This window comes from Felis catus, chromosome B3, assembly GCF_018350175.1.
Source record: "Felis catus isolate Fca126 chromosome B3, F.catus_Fca126_mat1.0, whole genome shotgun sequence".
Taxonomy (NCBI): domain Eukaryota; kingdom Metazoa; phylum Chordata; class Mammalia; order Carnivora; family Felidae; genus Felis; species Felis catus.
The window spans coordinates 32,752,206-32,772,739 of record NC_058373.1 but is presented as its reverse complement, the minus strand read 5'-3'; the positions used below and the strand labels follow the sequence as shown (position 1 = coordinate 32,772,739).

The following is a 20,534-nucleotide window of genomic DNA, read 5'->3' as shown; positions in this document are numbered from 1 at the left end:
TTAGCTATTATCATACATTAGGTATATAAACCAAAATCATGATGTTGCAGTTGGTTAGAGACCTTGGTGTATTTAGGAATAGTCCAGTTGAGTTCCTTATTTAGTATAGGAGCAGACTGAAACCCATGGCCAACAAAATGTCTACTGGTAAAACCAGAACTCATGTGTAAATCTCTTGACTTCAGTCATTGCAGTGTCTTTACAGTAAATCATTATTGAATAATATTCAAATAAGCTTAAACATCTAATCTTAAATAAGGAACACTCAGGATTGAAAATATTTTTTTCCTGCATCTAAAATTTTTTTTTCTTTAAAAAATTAAAAAAAAATTTTTTTTTCTTTAAAAGTTATTTTTTCCTGCATCTAAAATTTATTGCACTAAAATGAAAACTCTGGGTTGTTCTTGTTTGTATGTTTTCTTTGAGAAAGAGCAGATAAACTTGACCAAAGGTGAGTCTAAATTCATCTGGAATTAAAAACAAAACAAAACAAAAAACTAACAATATGAGGAAAGTTTTGAGGAAATAAATATTTTAAAATATTGTGTAGTTACAGTCATTAAGTTTTTGGCTCTAGTGCAGGAATAGACAGATCAGGGAAACCACATAGTATCCAGAAATAACTGCCCCTCAAGAATACATAGGATTTTAATATTAAAACGATTTTGGGGTGCCTAGGTGGCTTAGTCAGTTGAGTGTCAAACTCTTGATTTCAGCTTCCGTCATGATCTCAGGGTTGTGAGATTGAGCCCTACATCGGGCTCTGTGCTGCCAGCATGGAGCCTGCTTGGGATTCTCTCTCCCTTTCTCTCTACCCCTCCCCTGCTCGTTCTCTCTCTCTCTCTCTCTCTTTCTCTATCTCAAAACAATTTTTTTTTTAAAGTTTAAAACCAAAAAACGATTTCAAATCATGTAATGTTATTGGGATTACTGAGGTTGCCATTTAGAAAAATGTAAAGCTGGATACTTGGTGATGTCCAGATTGTTTCCCAGACTACTAGAAGAAATTGCAAGTGAATATTTTTATAGTATGGAGGCAGGGAAAACCTTTGGAGAAAGAATAACAAAATATAGATGCCAAAAAAGGGAGAACTGATCAATTTTACCACATACAAATTGAAAATTTCAGTAGAACAACAGGTGCCTTAAGTTAAAAGACAAAAGAAAAAATTGGGAAGAAATATTGGCAGCGTGTATGAGACTTACATTAGTGTATTAGCCCGGGTCCAGTCAGGGGCCAAAAATCACACCAGGAATTTGAACAAAGAAATATTAATATAAAGAATTATTAACTAGTAAAAATGTTTTAACTACTAAAAAGGACAAAGGACTCTAAGGAATACTGAAGGAGCAGGTACTACCTCTAGAGCAAAAGGAGCGAACAAACTTGGAAAAGGGCATCCCAGTCTAAGGTTGCAATTCAGACCTCAGAGAGGGTATAATTGCTGCCAGAGAACACAGCCATGGGCCAAGCTGGTCCACAGGAGATTTCTAGATTCCACAGACCTGAGCTTGTGTGTGGAAAGTTACCTGCTGGGGTACCACAGGTCTGACTGATGATGAGCAGGAAGTTGCTTCTTAAGATCATGTGTTCTTTCCATCCTTGGCTCCTACCAGTTTCTGGGGTTCTACCTACTTGCTCTACTCTACTCTTACTCTTCATTAACCCTGGATTTGTTCCCAGGACCTGCCCCAGTCTAGCCCTCTAGCCAGTGGAGTAGGCAAGAAAATGAAAAAAAAAGACCAAAGCAGATTGGAAGAGAAGAAATAAAACTGTCTCTATTCACAGACAACATGATTGTTTATGTAGATAATCCCCCAATTGTCTATAAAAAGCTACTAGATCTAATGAGTGAGTTCAGCATGAGCATAGGATAAAAAGTTATATACGTAAATCATATTAGCAGTGAACAATTGGAAACTAAATAAAAAATTAAGTATGAAAAAAGTAGCACCAGAATCCTTAGGGAAATACCTAAAAAAAGTATGAACAAGATTTGTATATTGAAAACTAGGAAACAATGATGAGAGAAACCATAGAACTAAATAAATGGAGAGGTAAATCAAATTCAAGGAAAGGAAGACTCAGTATAGTTAAGATGTCAAATTGCCACAAATTTAACAATCCCAATCAAAATCCCAGCAGGCTAAGCACATTTTAGCTCAACCATTAAAAACAAAAACAAAAGCAAACCCTTGCTGTTGTCATGGTTGCTCATTTGGTAGAACTACCCTACAGTGGAACTTGCTGCTTTCGGATACAGGGAGGCTTATCATTTGAAATTTTGAAATAGGGATTAATGAGACCCCTTGTCAAGGATGTTGTATAGGAAATTACAACGTTAGGTTGGAGGTTGACTAAATGATCTATTCTTATCCTTCTAATTCAGTCTTCCTCTGTTATTTGTAAGTCAGTGATTTACAACTTTAAGGCAGGGAGAGAGAGATACTGGAATGTTCAGACTTTTTCTGCTGAAGGTCCTGCCACTCTTTCTCCCACCCTTGAAAACTATATCATGCAATGAGGGATGTTACTAATGAGGGATGTTACATGAGTGAACTACTTAAGGCCTCTAATATGACATTTGTATTCCCTTTTTGGGTTTTTTTGGTGTTTGTTGTTGTTGTTGTTGTTGTTACTTGTTCAGCTGACTGACAAGAAAAATAATGTTAGTTTTCTCAGTTTTTTAAAAAATTTTGGTTATGGTTCTTCCGAAATGGTATAAACGTTAGGGAAGTAGTCTTTTAATACTCATTTTTAGACAGTTGAGAATATTCATATCAATTTCTTCAATATAGTCCACTTAATATATATTTATCAACAAGGAATCTCAGAAATTATCTTTATAATTATCCTTCCAGTTAATTGTACCAAAATACAATTCGTAAAGAAATGTATGGAGTTCCAACAAATGTTTTGAATATATGTTACATGCTTTTATAAAACTATGTGAAAGCCTCAAATAATAAGTAAAAATCCTGTGAATTCTATGATTTAAAAAAATTATTTGAAATGTGAATAGCTAGCTATATTTATTTTTATTAATATCCTAATTTCCTTTCTATTTTAAAGTCCAACCAGAATTCTTGAAACAGCCGACGAATATATATGCTCATGAGTCCATGGATATCGTATTCGAATGTGAAGTGACTGGGAAACCGACTCCAACCGTGAAGTGGGTCAAGAATGGAGATGTGGTTATCCCAAGTGATTACTTTAAGATTGTGGTAAGTATTTTTCAGAGGACGCTTATCTCTGAAACCTTTACATGTCTTTATTTTCTTTTAATTTTTTTAATGTTTGTTTATTTTTGAAAGAGAGAGAGAGAGAGAGACAGAACTTGACTGGGGAAGGAGAGAGAGAGGGAGTGACAGAATCTGAAGCAGGCTCCAGGCTCTGAGCTGTCAGCACAGAGCCCGACATGGGGCCTGAACTCATGAATCGCAAGATCATGACCTGAGCTGAGTTGGACGCTTAACCAGCTGAGTCACTCAGGCGCCCCTTTGCGTGTCTTTAAATGCAGTCACTAAGAGATCTGTTGTCTTCCACATGCCAGTTTATGTACCGCAGATGAAGATAGAAAAATATTACAGAACGTAATCTCTTCACTGGCTGATAAGAAAGCTGAGCCTAGACATGTTTTGGTAGTTTTTATGGGATCGCATAGCATGTCAGTAGTTGAATTAAGCCTAAGATCCAGATCTGATCAGCAGTCTAGTATTTCTACTCAGACATGCTAGCACTTTTAAAGACAGCTGTCACTATTTTCTTGGTAATGATAATCCTGTGTGTGCACCTGCTCTCTTCATATCTCTATTCAAAGAGCAGCATCTGTCCTTCGTATATACTGATTCTAGGCCCTTCAAAATAAGTATGACCCAGGGTTGTGACAACAGATAAAAAAAAATTCTTAAGAATTAAATAGCATTAAATTTATTTAAGAATACTGAGCCATTAATTGTTTTTTGTTTTTTATATAGGGTTAAATGCTTAGTAAATATTGTCTACTGTTATCATTGTTTTAATCCTAGTAATAGAAATATCTAGGTTTTGGTAATAAGGATTCATATCTTAAGGTACATATATGACATTCATAGAAATAATCAGAAGTAATTATGGTTGTTAATGATATAATGTCTTATTAAAAATTTCTCTCATTAGTGATTCATTCTTAGTAAGAATATAGTTTCTGTTTTGAAGTGCATAATCTTGTATGTTATAAAAAGTAATTCACAAGTATTTAATTAAAAAGCAGTGTGTTACAGCTAAATTGGCATTTTTTTACTCTTTTATCATTTTCACAGTATTCTTAAAAATCTTAAAACCATATTAATAACAACAGTATTTGACATTTATATTACTTTATAATTTAAGGGAAGTCGTATATATGTGGCCTCCCTTAACTTATCGTGGTCTAATCTGTTACAACTAATGATATTAGAGACAATTTTAAGAAAGTGCCTTGAATTCATAAATTCAGACTTTTGCTGTGGTCACGTGGTATTGTATGTCAGGTATTTTTCCAGACAAAGATGTAGGTTTTCAAACATTGTAGGTATTACTTTCCATAAGGATTAAGTTCTTAATTGGTTAGTTACAGTGTTTCCTGTTCTAGGCAGTTAAATCAGTACCTTGTCAATAAAATTCAGTTAATAGGTACATAGATATTTTGATAGCTGAATCATACCATTTTACTTGTTCTTCCTCCCCAGAAAGAGCATCCTCTTGAGATTTTCAACTATTGTTCATCAGTTGAATCATAACATTTTGTTTATGTTTTTCTTTCTCAGAAGGAACATAATCTTCAAGTTTTGGGTCTGGTGAAATCAGATGAAGGGTTCTACCAATGCATTGCTGAGAATGATGTTGGAAATGTACAAGCTGGAGCCCAACTGATAATCCTTGAACATGGTAAGAGGGGCTGAAATAGTAAAATGAAAGAGGCTGACTGTGTCGAGGAACTAGTACCTGTCACAGTACCTATTACTCTGGGATACCCCGTGATTAATATCCTGTTTGTAAAGGCCAGTATATGGCATAGCTACGAGGAAGAGAAAGCAGTCTAAATAATTTCTGTTGCTTAAAATGGCCTAGAAACACAACTTTGGAGAATGTTGAAAAGGAAAACTGTAAAATTAGACTTACATGAATGTTCTTCACATTTCAGTTATTTTAATTTTACAAATATATTTCTGCTCTATTAAAATAGAAAAACTTTACTTGAGGTAATGTTTATTTTACATTAAATTTTTCCAAAATAAAAATAACTTGCCTTTTCTGATTATGCACAAAAATTGCTTATTATAAGATCAGACAACATTGAAAAGTAAAAAGGGGGAAAAAAAACCCTACTCTATATCAGTCAAAGTCGATGGGGAAACCACACAATAATTTGAACAGATGATCGTTAATACACAGAACTATGAACTATAATGGGATTAAAGTAACAAAGGGTTGGCTAGCAAGAAGTAAAGAGAACTCTAGTGAATATAAGAATGGCAGATATAAAGAGCAGCCACAACCTGTAGGTCTGAGAGAGAGTGTTCAACCCCTCAGGACTAAAATCCAGACCGTGTTGGAGAGAGTGTGGCCATGTCTCACTGGACAACAGAGTAATTGCTGTGCTATTATGCTGTCAAACCCTGCTCAAAACCCAGTATCTAGTGTGCTAGAGAAGACCAGTCACAAGGGGGTGTCTCCCTGAAGGCTTTCTGCTACAAAACCACCTGAGGGGTTGGAGTGTTGGGAGAAGCACCCTATACTAATAAAATTTAAAACATATGTCCGCTGCAGAGGAAAGGTAGATAAATGGGCCAGCTTCATTTTTGCAGAGCAGGCAATAAAGTATGACTTCGGAGTTGAGAGGCAATAAATTGGTAATGGCACATGCCCCATATCGTGCCTTCTAGGAGTACTACATATGAGCATGCACAGATGTGTATGTGGTTGAATAACACATTTGCTTAGAACAGCATGCTGTGGATGTCTTCTCATGTCAGTAAACACATAGATCTATGTCAACATTTTCCACTGTTGAACAGTATATATGCACTTTGTTTTGTATAAGTGATTCCCTATTAATATTTAAATTGTTTCTTATGTTTTACCATTATGAACAGTGCTGTGCTGAGCTTCTTTACATGATTATTTTCTCACACTAAATTACTAGAAGTTGAATTGTTGGATAACAGTTCTGTGTCAAATTGATAAGGATACCTGTTGGATGTATTGTTTGTTTTAGCAAGGAGCATTTTTCATTTTGTGCAGTTCTCAAGAGTACATGGAGGAGATAAAGCTTTTGACATGTAATCTGGTATCTGAGTCAAATGAAGTTCAGGTTCCAGTGTGGCCCCAGCCACATAGCCTCTTTGGGAAAGCTAAGTGGCAAAGATGGCACCTACCCCGGCTTTTCACTAAAATAGCATATAGGATTTTTACATGCTCTTTCTCGAAAATGTATTTAAGAGTACTGTTACAAAAAGGAATAAAATATTAGAACTGTTCTTTTTCTTCCTGTATCTGTTTGTGACTATACCTTTCCCTATTTATTGAAAATGATTTAGTAGAAACTTCTTACTTTTCCATCTTGGCAAAGTGCCTGAGTATGATTACCAAACCAGGCACGAAGGTAGATAGGCTTGTTTCTTTTTATCAGCGGCAGTGGTTTCCCTTGGTAAAATTTGTGAGTCTCTTGGGGTGATTTACGTGGAACTAATAAAGAGATTGCAGTATATTTGTGTTTGAGATCACCATTACAGATTTAATAGTAAAGATGGTTGGCTTTGCTAGGAGGTCCCTAAGCTAAACCTAATTGGGTTTTCCTCTGAAAATGGGTGGCATGATCATTATAGTCGCAGTGTGTGTTTTTTTCCTTTTTGAGACAACATTTCAAAACCAGACAACATTTCCAGGCTGGCAAAATTTTTTAGTAGCCTTGTCAGGGATGAATTAAGAATGCATGGATTATAAGGAAGGAAGTGGCATGTTATTAATTTTGCTATTTTAATTTGCAAGATAAATATGTATGTGGAAAAGCTAAAAAGAGAATATAACAGTTTATAAGGTCTGATCTCTGTCTGGAGTTTATAATATTGTAAAGGATGTAAGAGATGTGTACAATTTAATACTAGTCCATAATAAGTGTTATTTTTATAGTACAAATAAAGCAGTATAGTTTGGAAGAGAGTTTGGAAGAGAGGAATTCTGTCTGTGCGATCATGGACGTTTTTTCATGGAAAGTGTCCCCTTTGTAATAGGCCTTGAATTATAAGATTTCCAAATGTTAAAAAAAGGGCTTGGGTCAGTATGAAAATAGAGTAGAATACCTATACCTGTAGGAAGGTAGCCTGTAAAGACAGAATAAGATCAGATTGATCATGGCCTTGATTGTAAATAGTCAAAACAATACTGTAGTTAGGCAGTCTGATGATACAGTCAGGTTTATTTAGAAGAAGTCCATCTGAAATTAATATAACACTGTGTGCTAACTAATGAATTAAAATAAAAACGTAAAAAGCCAAAAAATGAAAATACAACCATCCCACAACACCCAAGAAAAGAAATAGGTGGCAGATTGAAGGGGGCATCTAGTTGAAGGAATATTGTTATAAAAAGACCATTGTAAGTAGTTATACTAGAAAAATAGGAAGGATCCTAATAAAAAATATATGGGGCGCCTGGGTGGCTCAGTCGGTTAAGCGTCTGACTTCGGCTCAGGTCACGATCTCACGGTCCGTGAGTTCCAGCCCCGCGTCGGGCTCTGGGCTGACAGCTCAGAGCCTGGAGCCCGTTTCAGATTCTGTGTCTCCCTCTCTCTCTGCCCCTCCCCTGTTCATGCTCTGTCTCTCTCTGTCTCAAAAATAAATAAACGTTAATATATATATATATATATATATATATATATATATATATATATATTAGTGATTTATTTAATCCAGACTTTATCAACTGATTGGATATTAAACATTATTATAGAAAAGTTAGAAATACTTCCCGGGCTTTTTCTGGGCGGCTAGAAGAGTGGTGATGCCTTTCCACAATAGAAAAGGAAGGTGGACGGAAGTGGAAGGGGACTTCTACTCAGGTATAGATAGTGGACATAGAACATCCCACTCTCACCTACAATAAAAAAGCTGGATGATTTACAAAATCATAATTTTTCTGAGTCCATCAAAGAGCTGAGCTTGCAAAGCAGCCAAGTAAATTAAATTCCAAAGAATTGAACACTCTCCTGTCCCCAAGGAATGGGCCATTAATTGTTTCACCTTTGGCAGAGCACGAAAGAGTTGGCTGCTGTAAGAGTGGATAAGAAGAAATCAGCTAAAGTTTTATGTGATAGTTAAAGACTAAGCATGAACTAGTTTGGAATACCTCAGGGCCCCAGATGAAAGGGAAGTTCATACAGGCTTGCAAATACATATCCCTGGAACTCCACAAGATACTCATTGTGAAGACTGGAGGCAAGTCAGAGACTTGAGAAAAGTCATTTTGGGGGCGCTTGGGTGGCTCAGTCGGTTAAGCTAACTTCGGCTCAGGTCATGATCTTGAAGTTTGTGGGTTTGAGCCCCACGTCAGGCTCTGTGCTGATACCTTGGAGCCTCAAGCCTGCTTCAGATTCTGTCTCCCTCCACTCTCTGCCCCTCCCCGATGCACACCCTATCTCTGTCTCAAAAATAAATAAACGTTAAAAAGAAAAAAGAACAGTCATTTTGGTGGTGAAGAGGTAAAAGAGGTAATCTGTAGCTGCTGATAGATAGGTACAAAACCACTCTCATTTACTCAAACTCCTTTAAGCCTCAAACCAGTGCAGGAGGGGCCGAAAGCCTTATTTCATAAATTTATGGGGGGAAGATGAGAAGCCAAACCCTTCTGCTTCCCGAGGGAGGAACCCTCTGATGCGCAGGACCTGCCTAATACTGAGGCTGACCAAGGACAATTGAAAATCCTACCTGCCCTACCACCGAGCAATAGACAAAAAAAGCTTTCTACTGCTGGGGGAAGGTCAAGAATATAGAGATCCCTGTGTCATAGAGTTATGTAGAAATAGTTGAAAGCTGAGAGGAAAACAGGTAAATTGAAGAACTCCCCTTCATCTCTCTTCTTAAGCACAAGATAATGGTAGTCCACCATTAGAAGAATTTGAAATCTATGGTGTGCTGAAGGTAACTAAAACAATAGTAAAATCTATACCAAGTTCAATTCCTATCTAAATTGATTTAACTCCTCCACACTAATGGCTTGACAGAATAGATATGCCATGTTCCAAGTGCAAATAATAATTATCTCAGTCTCTGCTCAGCATTCAATAAAAAATTATTGGACATAAACAGAGCAAGGGAAAACTGGCCCTTTGTTGATAGATAAACATTCAACAGAACCAAATTAAGGAGGCCCAGATATTGGAACAATCAGACAGGGACTTTAATTATTATTAGTATATTAAAGGAGTTAGTAGAAAAGGTAGATGACTGAACAGAGGAGGAATTTTGGCAGAAAGATGGAAACCATGAAGATACTATATTTGCATTTGTCCAGAGAGTGAAAGGGTTCTATAACCAGAGGAAGCGAAATTATTAAAAATAATAGTATCAGAGATGAAGCATTTACTCAGGGTGATCATTGGGCTCACGACAGCTGAGAAAATAGTCCATCAACTTGAAGATAGTTCAATATAAATTATTTAAACTGAAATAAAAGAAAAAGAGAGAATGAACAGAGTATCTAAGATGGGAAAATATAAGATGGTTTAACAAATTGGAGCCTCACAAAGAGAACAAGAACAGAACAGAAAAAAATAAATATTTGAATAGATAATGGCCAAAATTTTGAATTAAAAAAATGAACAAGACCATACCACAGGTCAAAGAAGAAGCTAAGATAGCCCCACGCAAGCTAATGATAATAATAATAGTGGTAGTAGTAGTAATAAAAGAAGACACACCTATATGCATCATAGTTAAATTACTGAAGACCAAACATAATGAAGAAGTCTTGAAGGCAGCCAGAAAGTTTTAAAAAGATACAGAGGACTTTTTCCTTCGGTGGCACGCGGTGGCAAGATGGTGCAAATTTCTAAGAAGAGGAAGGTTGTTGCCGTTGGCCTCTTCAAAGCTGGATTGAACGAGTTTGTCACTTGGGAGCTGGCTGAAGATGGCTCCTCCAGAGGTGAGGTCTTAATTACACCAACCAGGACTGAAATCATTATCTTGGCCACCAGGACACAGAATGTTCTTGGTGAGAAGGGCCGGTGGATCCAGGAATTGACCACTGTGGTTCAGAAGAGGTTTGGCTCCCCTGAGAGCAATGTAGAGCTTTATGCTAAAAAGGTGGCCACTGGAGGTCTGTATGCTATTGCCCAGGCAGTCTCCGTGTTACAAAACTCCTAGGATGCCCTGCTGTGCGGAGGGCCTGCTTATGGTGTGTGGTTCATCATGGAGAGTGAGGCCAAAGGCTGTGATGTGGTGTCTGGGAAACTCTGAAGACAGAGGACCAAATCCGTGAAGTTTGTAGATGGCTTGATGATTCACAGTGGGGAACCTGTTAACTACTACATTGACGCTGCTTGCTGTATGCCATGCGATGCTCCGACAGAGTGTGCTGGGCATCAAAATGAAGATCATGCTTCCCTGGGATTCACATGGCAAGACTGGCCCCACAAAGACCCTGCCTGATCATGTGAGCACTATGGAACCCAAAGATGAGTTATTGCCCACCACTCCCATCTTGGAACATAAGAGTGGGAAGCCAGAGCTACCTGCCATGCTGTAGCCAGTACCCACAGCATAACAGGGTCTCCTTGGAAGCTGGATCTAGAGTTTGCTCTGTAAAGACTTTTAATAAAATCTTTGAAAAAGACACATGGCCTGAATAGACTTTGCATCCACTATTTGGACTGAGGATTCTTTTGCACCAAAAGAATATTACTTGATTGATTCTTAGGACTGCCTGGTTCATAATGCTTCTGGGCTTTCCCTTGGTTTCACCTGTGATTGTGAGGCAAGAGCCAGAACAGGAGGACCCAAGCAGAGCTAACCCTAGGGATATCCTGTAGGGGAGTAAATCTGGCGATGCTGAAGCACCTTGATCAGTTCATCTGTGGTTGGGGATTGTAGGTTTAGAATAGGGATATATTTGAGATGGTTTTCTTTACATGGTGTATAAGGAAATCTGTATTGCACACAGAAAATAAATATAGTGCCAATTAAAATACATAGAGGAACAAAAATAAACATTACAGCAGACATTTTACCAGAAATGGTGCCAGCCAGAAGGCAGTGGAGCAGTTTTAAAGTCCTATAAGGAAAGAAAGTCAACCCAAATAATATACCCAACAAAAAATATCTTCTAAAAATTAAAGTGCAATAAAGACATGTCAGAACAAAAGCTGAGAAAATGTACTGTCCGCAGACCTGTGCTACAAGTAATGTTAAAGTTCTTTAGGTAGAAGTAGTATGATACCCGACAGAAACTTACAGGTCTTCACAAAAAAACAAAACAGGCGAGAGTGGTTTAAAAACAGAAAAGTAAATATAAAATTCTTTCTTATTTTCAGCAGTTAATGAAATAACTTACTATCTAAACTAGGGACCACCGATATTTCAGTAAAGGTCTAGACCATAAATGTTTTAAATTTTATGGGCCAGTATCTGTCACAGCTACTCAGTTCTGCCCTTGTAGCATGAAATCAAGCATATAAATCAACTTCGACTTTTCAGTAAAACTTTATTTGCAAAAAGAGGTGGCAGGTCCTTGTTTGCTGATCTCTGGTCTAAAGAAAAATAGTTTATAACCTATAAAATTAAAATGTATGACAAAACAGAGTACAGTAGGATTAAAAATAAACTGTTGTAAGATCCCTTTATTACATATCAAATTATAATATATGAAGTGGACTGTGATAATTTAAAAATGCATATCGTAAAACTTAGGGAAACTACTAAAAAGTAGAGAAGGAGATTTAGCTAACAAGTAAACAGTGGAAATAGAATGGAATCTTAAAAATTAGTCTAAAATAAGGAAAAGAGGAGAAAAAGGGAACAAAGAACAAATGGACAAATAAAAAACAACTAGCACAATAGTAGATTCAAATCTGTGTATCAATTATTGCATTAAATGTAAATGGCTTAGGCCTTAAAACAAGTCTCAAAACATTTAACAGCATTTAAATCATCCAAAGTATATTCTTGGACCTCAATGGCATTAAAACCAAAACTCAATAACAGAGACTAGAAAATTCAGAAATATTTGGGAATTAAACAGCCTTCTAAATAACCCATGTGTCAAAGAACAAGTCACAATGAATTAGAAGATACTTTTAACTAAACGAAAATACTCCTTATCAAAATTTTTAGAATGCAGATAAAGTGGCATTTTGAAGGAAGCTTTTAAAAGCTAGATTAAAAACGAATTAAATCTAAAGCATTCAGAAGAAGAAAATGATAAAGAACACAAATGAAACAGAAACAGTACTAACAGCTGTTTACTAGTTACTAACTAGTTACTAACTAGTTTTTTGAAAAAATAAATTTAATTGGAATATGTTTACACTGATCAAGAAAAACAAAAAAATATCAGTATCAGGATTGAAAAGGAGGATGTCATTACAAATCCTATAGACTTTAAGAGGACATAGGGAATATTAGAAACAACTTTATGCCAATGAATTTGAAAAGGAAGGTAATAGAGCTAGTTTGGTTAGGAGTGTTGAGTTTAGGTTAGAATAGAAGAAAACTAGTTAAAAATGTCTAGAATCAGGAGCAGTTCATGTCAGAAGCTCAGGAAAAAGGTTGAGGAAGAACATAACAGGCTTTGGTTTTGCTAGGTTTTTTAAGAGTTTTAATCAAACTCTTGCTATAAATTAAGGCAGCTAAATATTTTATTTTCTTGTATGTAGTGAATATTTTGTCCCCAACTTTTATGTAGCAGTCTTTCACACTATTGTAAATTAAAACTCCCTAACTCTCTCTTTAGTAAGTGGAGTTTTAAGGGATCATATATTGTCTAGTCATATTTTTTTGCCTTCAGACTATTGTCTTAGTCAACTAAAGTTCATCTTTGCATACTGTCTTGAAGATCTGCATGGATACCATCACTATAATCTTTGGGTAAGTTTCTTGCCATGTGTTATTTTCTTAATCAAAAAATTCATTTTTGTTTCTACCTTAAATCACCACAATTTTCTGTGGACTTACATCTCAGCCTCTTACTTTATCTACTTAAAGATAGCATTTATTGGGGCGCCTAGGTGGCTCAGTTGGTTAAGTGTCCAACTTTGGCTCAGGTCATGATCTCGCGGCTTGTGAGTTCAAGCTCCCCATCAGACTCTGTGCTATCGGCACAGAGCCCACTTCAAATCCTCTGTCTACCTCTCTCTGCCCCTTCGCATCTCTCTCTCTCTCTTTAGAAATAAACATTTTTAAAAAATGAAAATAAAAATCTTCTTTTATCTCAGTCTTATACACATCATTTAAAAAATATGGCCTATAAGAAGCTAGAAAAAGAAATTTATATAGCAGAAATAGCACTTTATATTTGAATGTATGAAAACGTGAAATCACAAATCAGTGTGGATTGAAAGAAACCTGCATTACTTGATATGTGGATAATTGGTGTTTTGTAAAGAATTACATTATGTGTTTATCTTAATGTCAAAATAAAATATAGAGAGAGTTGGGGCGCCTGGATGGCTTGGTCGGTTAAGCGTCTGATTTCAGCTCAGGTCATGATCTCACGGTCCATGAGTTCAAGCCCTGTGTCGGGCTCTGTGGTGACAGCTCAGAGCCTGGTGCCTGCTTCGGATTCTGTGTCTCCCTCTCTCTGACCCTCCCCTGTTCATGCTCTGTCTCTCTCTGTCTCAAAAATAAATAAACATTAAAAAGAGAGAGAGAGAGAGAGTTAAACTTTTAATTGAATCCATAAAAATGTTGAAAGATGACAGAAGAGTCTTGCCATTTGCTTTTACATATAAAAGAGGTAAGAGAGAATACAGATGGAAATTTGGTATTTTAGGGTGTAAAAACTTAATTCTTCTTCATAGAAAGTATAACTAAATTAAGAAACAAGGTAGGGAAGAAGTTTAATATTCTGACTATGTAAGAATGCGCACAAATAACTAACATAAGCTTACAATTCACAATAGAGCAAAGATAAAGATAATTTCTAAACACCACGTATGTTCCACTTCACTATCAAAGATACAAGATTAAGTCAGTGAGATGTCATTTTTGCCTAATGAAGATTTTATATCTTCTAATGAATTATTAGTTTATAATGGTTGGTTAGTGTGTGATTAGGGGTTGTGCTTTGCTTTCACTCAGCAAAAATATAAATTGTTACATCATTTACTAACACCATTTTGACAATTATATGTTAAACATTACTGACTCAACCCATTAATTGTTCTTTTAGGATTTTTTAAAAATTATTTTATTTTTGAGAGAGAGACAGAGACAGAGACAGTGCCAGCGGGGAAGGGGCAGAGAGAGAGGGAGAACAGAATCCAAAGCAGGCTCCAGGCTCTGAGCTATTGGCACAGTGCCTGATGTGGGACTCGAACTCACAGACAGTGAGATCATGACCCGAGCCAAAGTCAGACACTTAACTGAGCCACCCAGACGCGCCCCTTTTAGGATTTTTCCTAAGGAAGAAATCAATGATTTGGACAAAGACTGTTAATATCAGCATTTGTATTTTAAAAAGAAAAAGATAGGGATAAAGAGAGAAAGAATAGGAAATGACTTACATGTCCCAAAATAGAGGAAGTAGTTAAAATAATTATAGTACAACATTGTGATGGAAAGGTTATTTGGCCATTAAAAACCGTGTCTTTGAACACTCTTTAATGACATCAGGAAAATCTCCCTATGTAATGTCAAGTAGAGAAGTAAAATACAAAGTTATGTATACCAAATAATCTGAATTTAGTTAAACAATTATATACACATATGGAGATATTCCCATACCAAAATGTTAACAGTGCTTATCTTTGGATACTAATATTTTTTCAGTTTTCTGAAATAACCATATATTCCTTCTATAATCAGTAAAGGTTTTATTTTTTTTTAACTTAATACTAAAGCTATCTTTCAGTGCTAAAATTTAGAAAATACACCAAACACATAATTTTGAGGACTTTCTGCCAAAAACGTCATAGAATTACAAACACTTCCCTTCATAAGAGTTGGGTTGTATTGCAGGAAGTGAACAAAGCAATTTCCGGTAGACTCACTGCTACCCCTGATTTGGTAGGACAAGTATTAGAGGCCTGAGCAGCCTGGAGGAGGAAGGATCGAAACTGGCCCGCTTGGAGCCTCTCCCTTTGCATTCATTACCATTGTGAATCTCCAAGAGTAAAATAGAATGCAAGTATATAGCATTCCCAAATCTGTTTGACTATGGAGCTTTTGTCTTTTTTAATGTACACTCATTAATATCTTAAAGGGCACAATTTGGGATACATTGATGTAGAGATATTCAAAGGTGGATGGACAAAAGTGATGTTGGCAAACAGCCCACAGGCCAAGTCCAGCCAACCTCCTGTTTTTGTAAGTAAAGCTTTGAGACCCAGCCACGCTTGTTTACTGATTGTCTGTGTCTGGTCTGTAGTTGTTTTCACACTACAATGGCAGAGATGAGTAGTTTAGACACAGACCACATATCCCACCACGTCTGAAATACTCATTCTAGCCCTTTACAGAAGTTTGCTGAACATGGACATAAATGAGAGGAATCGTTCAACCCTGATACTTTGTGATCCTAAGTTATTTCTGGTCTCTGGAAGTCTGTTTCAGTTAAAAGTTTTAAAATGAAAAAAGTGGGGGTAGGTAGAGAAAGGCAGAAGAAGGGCAGGAGAGTGAAGGATATAAGGGTAACAGAAGAACGTCAGACGTAGCGTGTAACTCGATGTGTCATGGTGACGGACTCCAGAGAGGAGCTGTTAACAGAAGAACTACCAACTACAAGAGAGTTTGCTAGCACATCTTTGTGGCTAACATCCGAGAGACGTTTAAATACCAGAAACCCCATGGAGTAAATTATTGAAAGTGGAAAGAATCTTAAGATGATGTTTACCTTCATGCATCAGGTTTAAAAATAATATTGAAAGTATTTGAGCGTCTTTGAGACTGAGCCTTATTTTTGTAGGGGGAATTTTCTACTGCCCACTGGCTACCGTCTGCTGGCTAGTGCTTCATTGCAAGAAGGTAGTTTCGAGTACCCACAGTTGGCCTCCGATATAATTTGGACGGTTCGGGTTTAAGTTAATTATCACCTTGGAATGTTAAATGAAACTTTGTAATTATAATTAAAATATATGGAACATGTATGCAAATACACTAGAAAACAGAATTTCTAATTGGGAATTAGAATTTGAGAATGAGTATGTTTGAAACATACCTTTCTTTTTTTTCCTCCAGCTTTATTGAGATATAATTAACATTCAATGTTGTGTAAATTTAAGGTGTATAATGTGATGATTTGTACATGTTGCAAAATGTTTAGCACAGTAAGGTTAGTTAACACATTCTCTACCTCACATAACCGCCATTTTGTTATTGTTCTGGTGAGAACATGGTGAGCTCACCCCTCCTACAACTTTCAACACCACAACAGTATTGTTTATTAGAGTCACCGTGCTGCACATTACAGCACCAGATCTTACTCCTTTGTAAGTGGAAGTTGGTACCTTTTGACCAACATTTCCCTATTTCCCCTGCCTTCAGTCCCTAGTAGTCATTATTCTACTCTATTTCTCATACAATATGAGTCAATGCCAAGCATAGCTTTCTTAAAATATTGAATTTCATGTGTGTTGGGAGTACTTTTTAAAGATTTTTGGTTAACATACAGTGCAAGATTGGTTTCATGAGTAGAACTCAGTGATTCATCACTTACATACAATACCCAGTGCTCATCACAACCAGTGCCCTTCTTAGTACCCATCACCCATCTAGACAATCCCCCTCCCACCTCCCTCTATCAACCCACAGTTTGTTTTCTATCATTCAATATTCTCTTGTGGTTTACTTCCCTCTCTTCTCTCCCCACCCCCCGTGCTGTTTTTAATATTTACTTTATGCATTTCTAGGAACAGCAACTGTCGATTTTAGAATCTCTTGTAGTTTTAAAAATAGTTACAGCAGTATTATTTTTATTTGCTGCCAGTTAAATTAATATTATCTGTCATTTTGTGCCAAAGTACTTTCTATGTCTTATTGTCTACTGAATGACTTTAAGTATTGGCATTATGAAGTATTGCAGTTAAGATAGTAAGAATTAAGTAAAATGTGTTTTGTCCATTAACTTTTTATTAGCCTTTCTTCCTGTCACTTTGAATTTAAAAATAGATTCCAAAATTATCTTGTAAGATTTAAATTTAAAAACACAAGAATGTTTTTCTTTGTACACTCATTCATATCAAGTCTGATAATTGTCAGTTGTAGTTCCAGTAAGGGAAGATGGGCTGGTGAAAAGGGAGTAACATGAACTTGTTTTTAGTAAAGGAAATTCATACTTCACCAGTTCATTAAATGACTTCTAGGATATTATGGCCATGGTAGATAAGGATACATATTGAACTTCACTTTTTTTGTGTGTGACAGAAACATTTGCAGAAAAATTCCACGTGGTATCTAAGGTAAATACTGAATAATAGAAGTTCTGGAATAAGTGACTAAGGCCTGGCATGATTAAAAGTTGGCTAGGTAGCAGGAAATCATTAGTCATTAGTGGAATATTTTAAATCTGAAGCGCTAGGATGTGTGATAGTTGGTGTTGATTTTAATCAAAGGATAAATTCTAATCAGTTATTTTACCTTCTTGTAGCAGTAATTATAAATTTAAGAAAAGTTTTAACTCAAGACAACTGTGATGAAATTTGACTTCTTAATCATGAATTCCATGTCCAGGAACTTACTGTGATTGAAAATGCATCTAATGTCAATGTCTTGGTTCTGGTTCTTGTCTGCCATTAACTTGCTGAATGATTGGATCAGGTACTGAAATTCTCTGATTTTAATTTTCTGTAAAATGGAGGATTTAGATTATATGACTTCCTTATCACTCAAATATTCTGTTAAATGCAGCTGTTACAGAAATATATGCACTAACTATAAGATGCATTTTGAATATTTTTGTTTAAAATAGATATTTCAAACAAATATAGTTATTTGTATTAAAATAGATACATTGTTTGCAGAAAGACTGAGGCGTTGCCAGTTACCTGCCATAATGTGTATAATGACACAAACCTCATACAAACGACCTGAATTACTGGCTTCATGTCCCAGCCCCACTACAGATGAGGTAGTTAATCTCTCTGAGTATCATTTTCCTTATCTATAAGTATAAACAGTAATCTCTGCACAGCACACTTCTGAGGGGCAAATAGACTAATAAAGTTGACCCTTGAACAACATGGAGGTTAGGGGCACTGACCTCTGCACAATCAAAAATCTGCGTATAATTTGACTCCCCAGAAACTTAACTAGTAATAACCTATTGTTGGCTGGAAGCCTTTAGTAGTAAACAGTCAATTAACACATGTTTTATATGTTATGTGTATTTTAGACTACATTCTTACAATAAAGTAAGTTAGAGGACAGAAACTGTTAAGAAAATAATAAGGAGGGGCACCTGGATGGCACAGTCAGTTGAGCCTCTGACTCTTGATGTCATCTCGGGTCTTGATCTTGGTGTCTCGAGTTCAGGTCCCACATTGGGCTCTGTGCCGGGCATGAAGCCTACTTAAAAGAAAAGAAAAGAAGGAAGAGAAAATACATTTGAGGTACTATACTGTGTTTATTAAAAAAAAAATTGTGTGTAAGTGGACCAGTGCAGTTCAAACCCATATTGTTCAAGGGTCAGCTGTATATGTAAAGCATATTGTAAATCATAAGCACTCTGTAACTCTAGGGTAATAGTAATTTGAAAGAATGTACAAAGGCAAAGCTACTGAATGGGAATTTAGTAGTCAACATTAAATTAAAATGGAAATAGAAGGTTAACTTCATGGGGGCACCTGGGTGCCTCAGTCTATTAAGCATCCCAATTTCAGCTCAGCTCATCATCCTACGGTTCATGAGTTCAAGCCCCACACTGGGCTCTCTGCTGTCAGCACAGAGCCTGCTTTGGATCCTGTGTCCCCCTTTCTCTCTGCCCCTCCCACTCTTGCTCTCTCTTTTTCTCTTGCAAAAATAAGTAAACATTAAAAATAAAAAGGTTAGCTTCATGAAGCAAGGTTTGAGAGTTTTTTCAAGTAGACAGTAATTATTTAATATTCAGTTAGATCATTTAAATTTGCAAATAAGAAAAAAATCTTATGTGACCAGATTGCAAGGCATCTGAAATGGTTTGCTTAAAACTAACTTGCACAAAATAGTTTTAAATAAATATAATCCACGTTCGCTGTAAAAATAAGAATGCGTAATTGACTGCAATAAAAGTAAATGTACTTTTACCCCTTCCCTTAATCTCACTTCCTAGAGATAGCCCATGTTAGCAAACATTGTGTATTTATTCAGTAACTATTTGTTGAGCAAAATTCTATATGCTATTTAAAATTGTATATTCGACTGCACTGAGTGGTGGGGGTGAAATAGCCAACAGGCAGGCATGATTCTCTGCCCTGTTAGTGTTTATGCACTCTTAAGCATAGACAGACATTGAGCAAGTGAATAAATAAAGTAATTATTGATTTTATGCCTATTTAAAGGAAATGAATCCTTTACGCTCTGATAAAGAATTATTGAGGGTATACTGAGAGTTAACTTTAAATAGGATGGACAAAGAGGCCCTTTCTGATGGCATATGTAAGTTGAGACTTGAGCCTTAGAAGAAGCCTATGTGTGCGCACATTTTATACTTACATATGCATATACACATGTCATGATTAACCTTTTCGTTTGCAGAAATGAAATTATGTTTTTCTATGACTTAACTGAATGGAATTTGTGGACATGCTGGCACTTACAGGTTTCCTTTTTTTCTTCTTTTTTTACCTGCTCTGTTATCATCAGACTGGAGTATGAGGAGACTTGTGTTTTCATGTTCTTGATGGCAGTGTAAATTTTTTTGAAATGCAGTTTTATAATTTAGAATTCATATGCCCTTTCATCAAATAACTCTATTTGCAATAATTTATCTTGCATGTATAGCTATCAAATATTTAAAGATATTTATGTTAGGCCAGGATAACTCTGGAAACAATTCAGTCAATACAGTTAGTAAGGGGGCTGATTAAATAACATGAATGCACTGGATTACTAGGTAGCTGTTAAAATATAAGGTAGATATGGAAAATATATGAGTTATATTATTAAACAAGTTGCAGAAAGGTATATGTAGGCTGATTTCATTTGTGGGAAAGGTAAGATAGAAGGATATTTGAACAATACCTTTGAACAGGGGTTAGGGGCCCCAACTCCTGTGCAGTCAAAAATCTGCCTGTAACTTTTAACTCCCTAAAAACTTTACTAATTGTGAGAACCATGAGATGACTTTTTACTGCAGTACACAATTTGCTGGAGAGACGAATGCT

At 36.1% G+C, this 20,534-nt stretch overlaps 1 protein-coding gene and 1 pseudogene across 8 annotated transcripts in view; both read left to right on the top strand.

The window, feature by feature from the left end:
* The window catches only part of NEO1 (neogenin 1), a 240,748-nt gene that overhangs the window by 127,298 nt on the left and 92,916 nt on the right, over window positions 1–20,534 (top strand). For all 8 annotated transcript variants that reach the window (XM_023255073.2, XM_023255081.2, XM_023255080.2 and 5 more), the window contains exons 6-7: window positions 3,074–3,228; window positions 4,792–4,912. In XM_023255073.2, the coding sequence (XP_023110841.1) occupies window positions 3,074–3,228; window positions 4,792–4,912 (276 nt within the window). The remainder of the gene's footprint in view (window positions 1–3,073; window positions 3,229–4,791; window positions 4,913–20,534) is intronic.
* On the top strand, window positions 7,901–13,335 carry LOC109500580 (annotated as a pseudogene).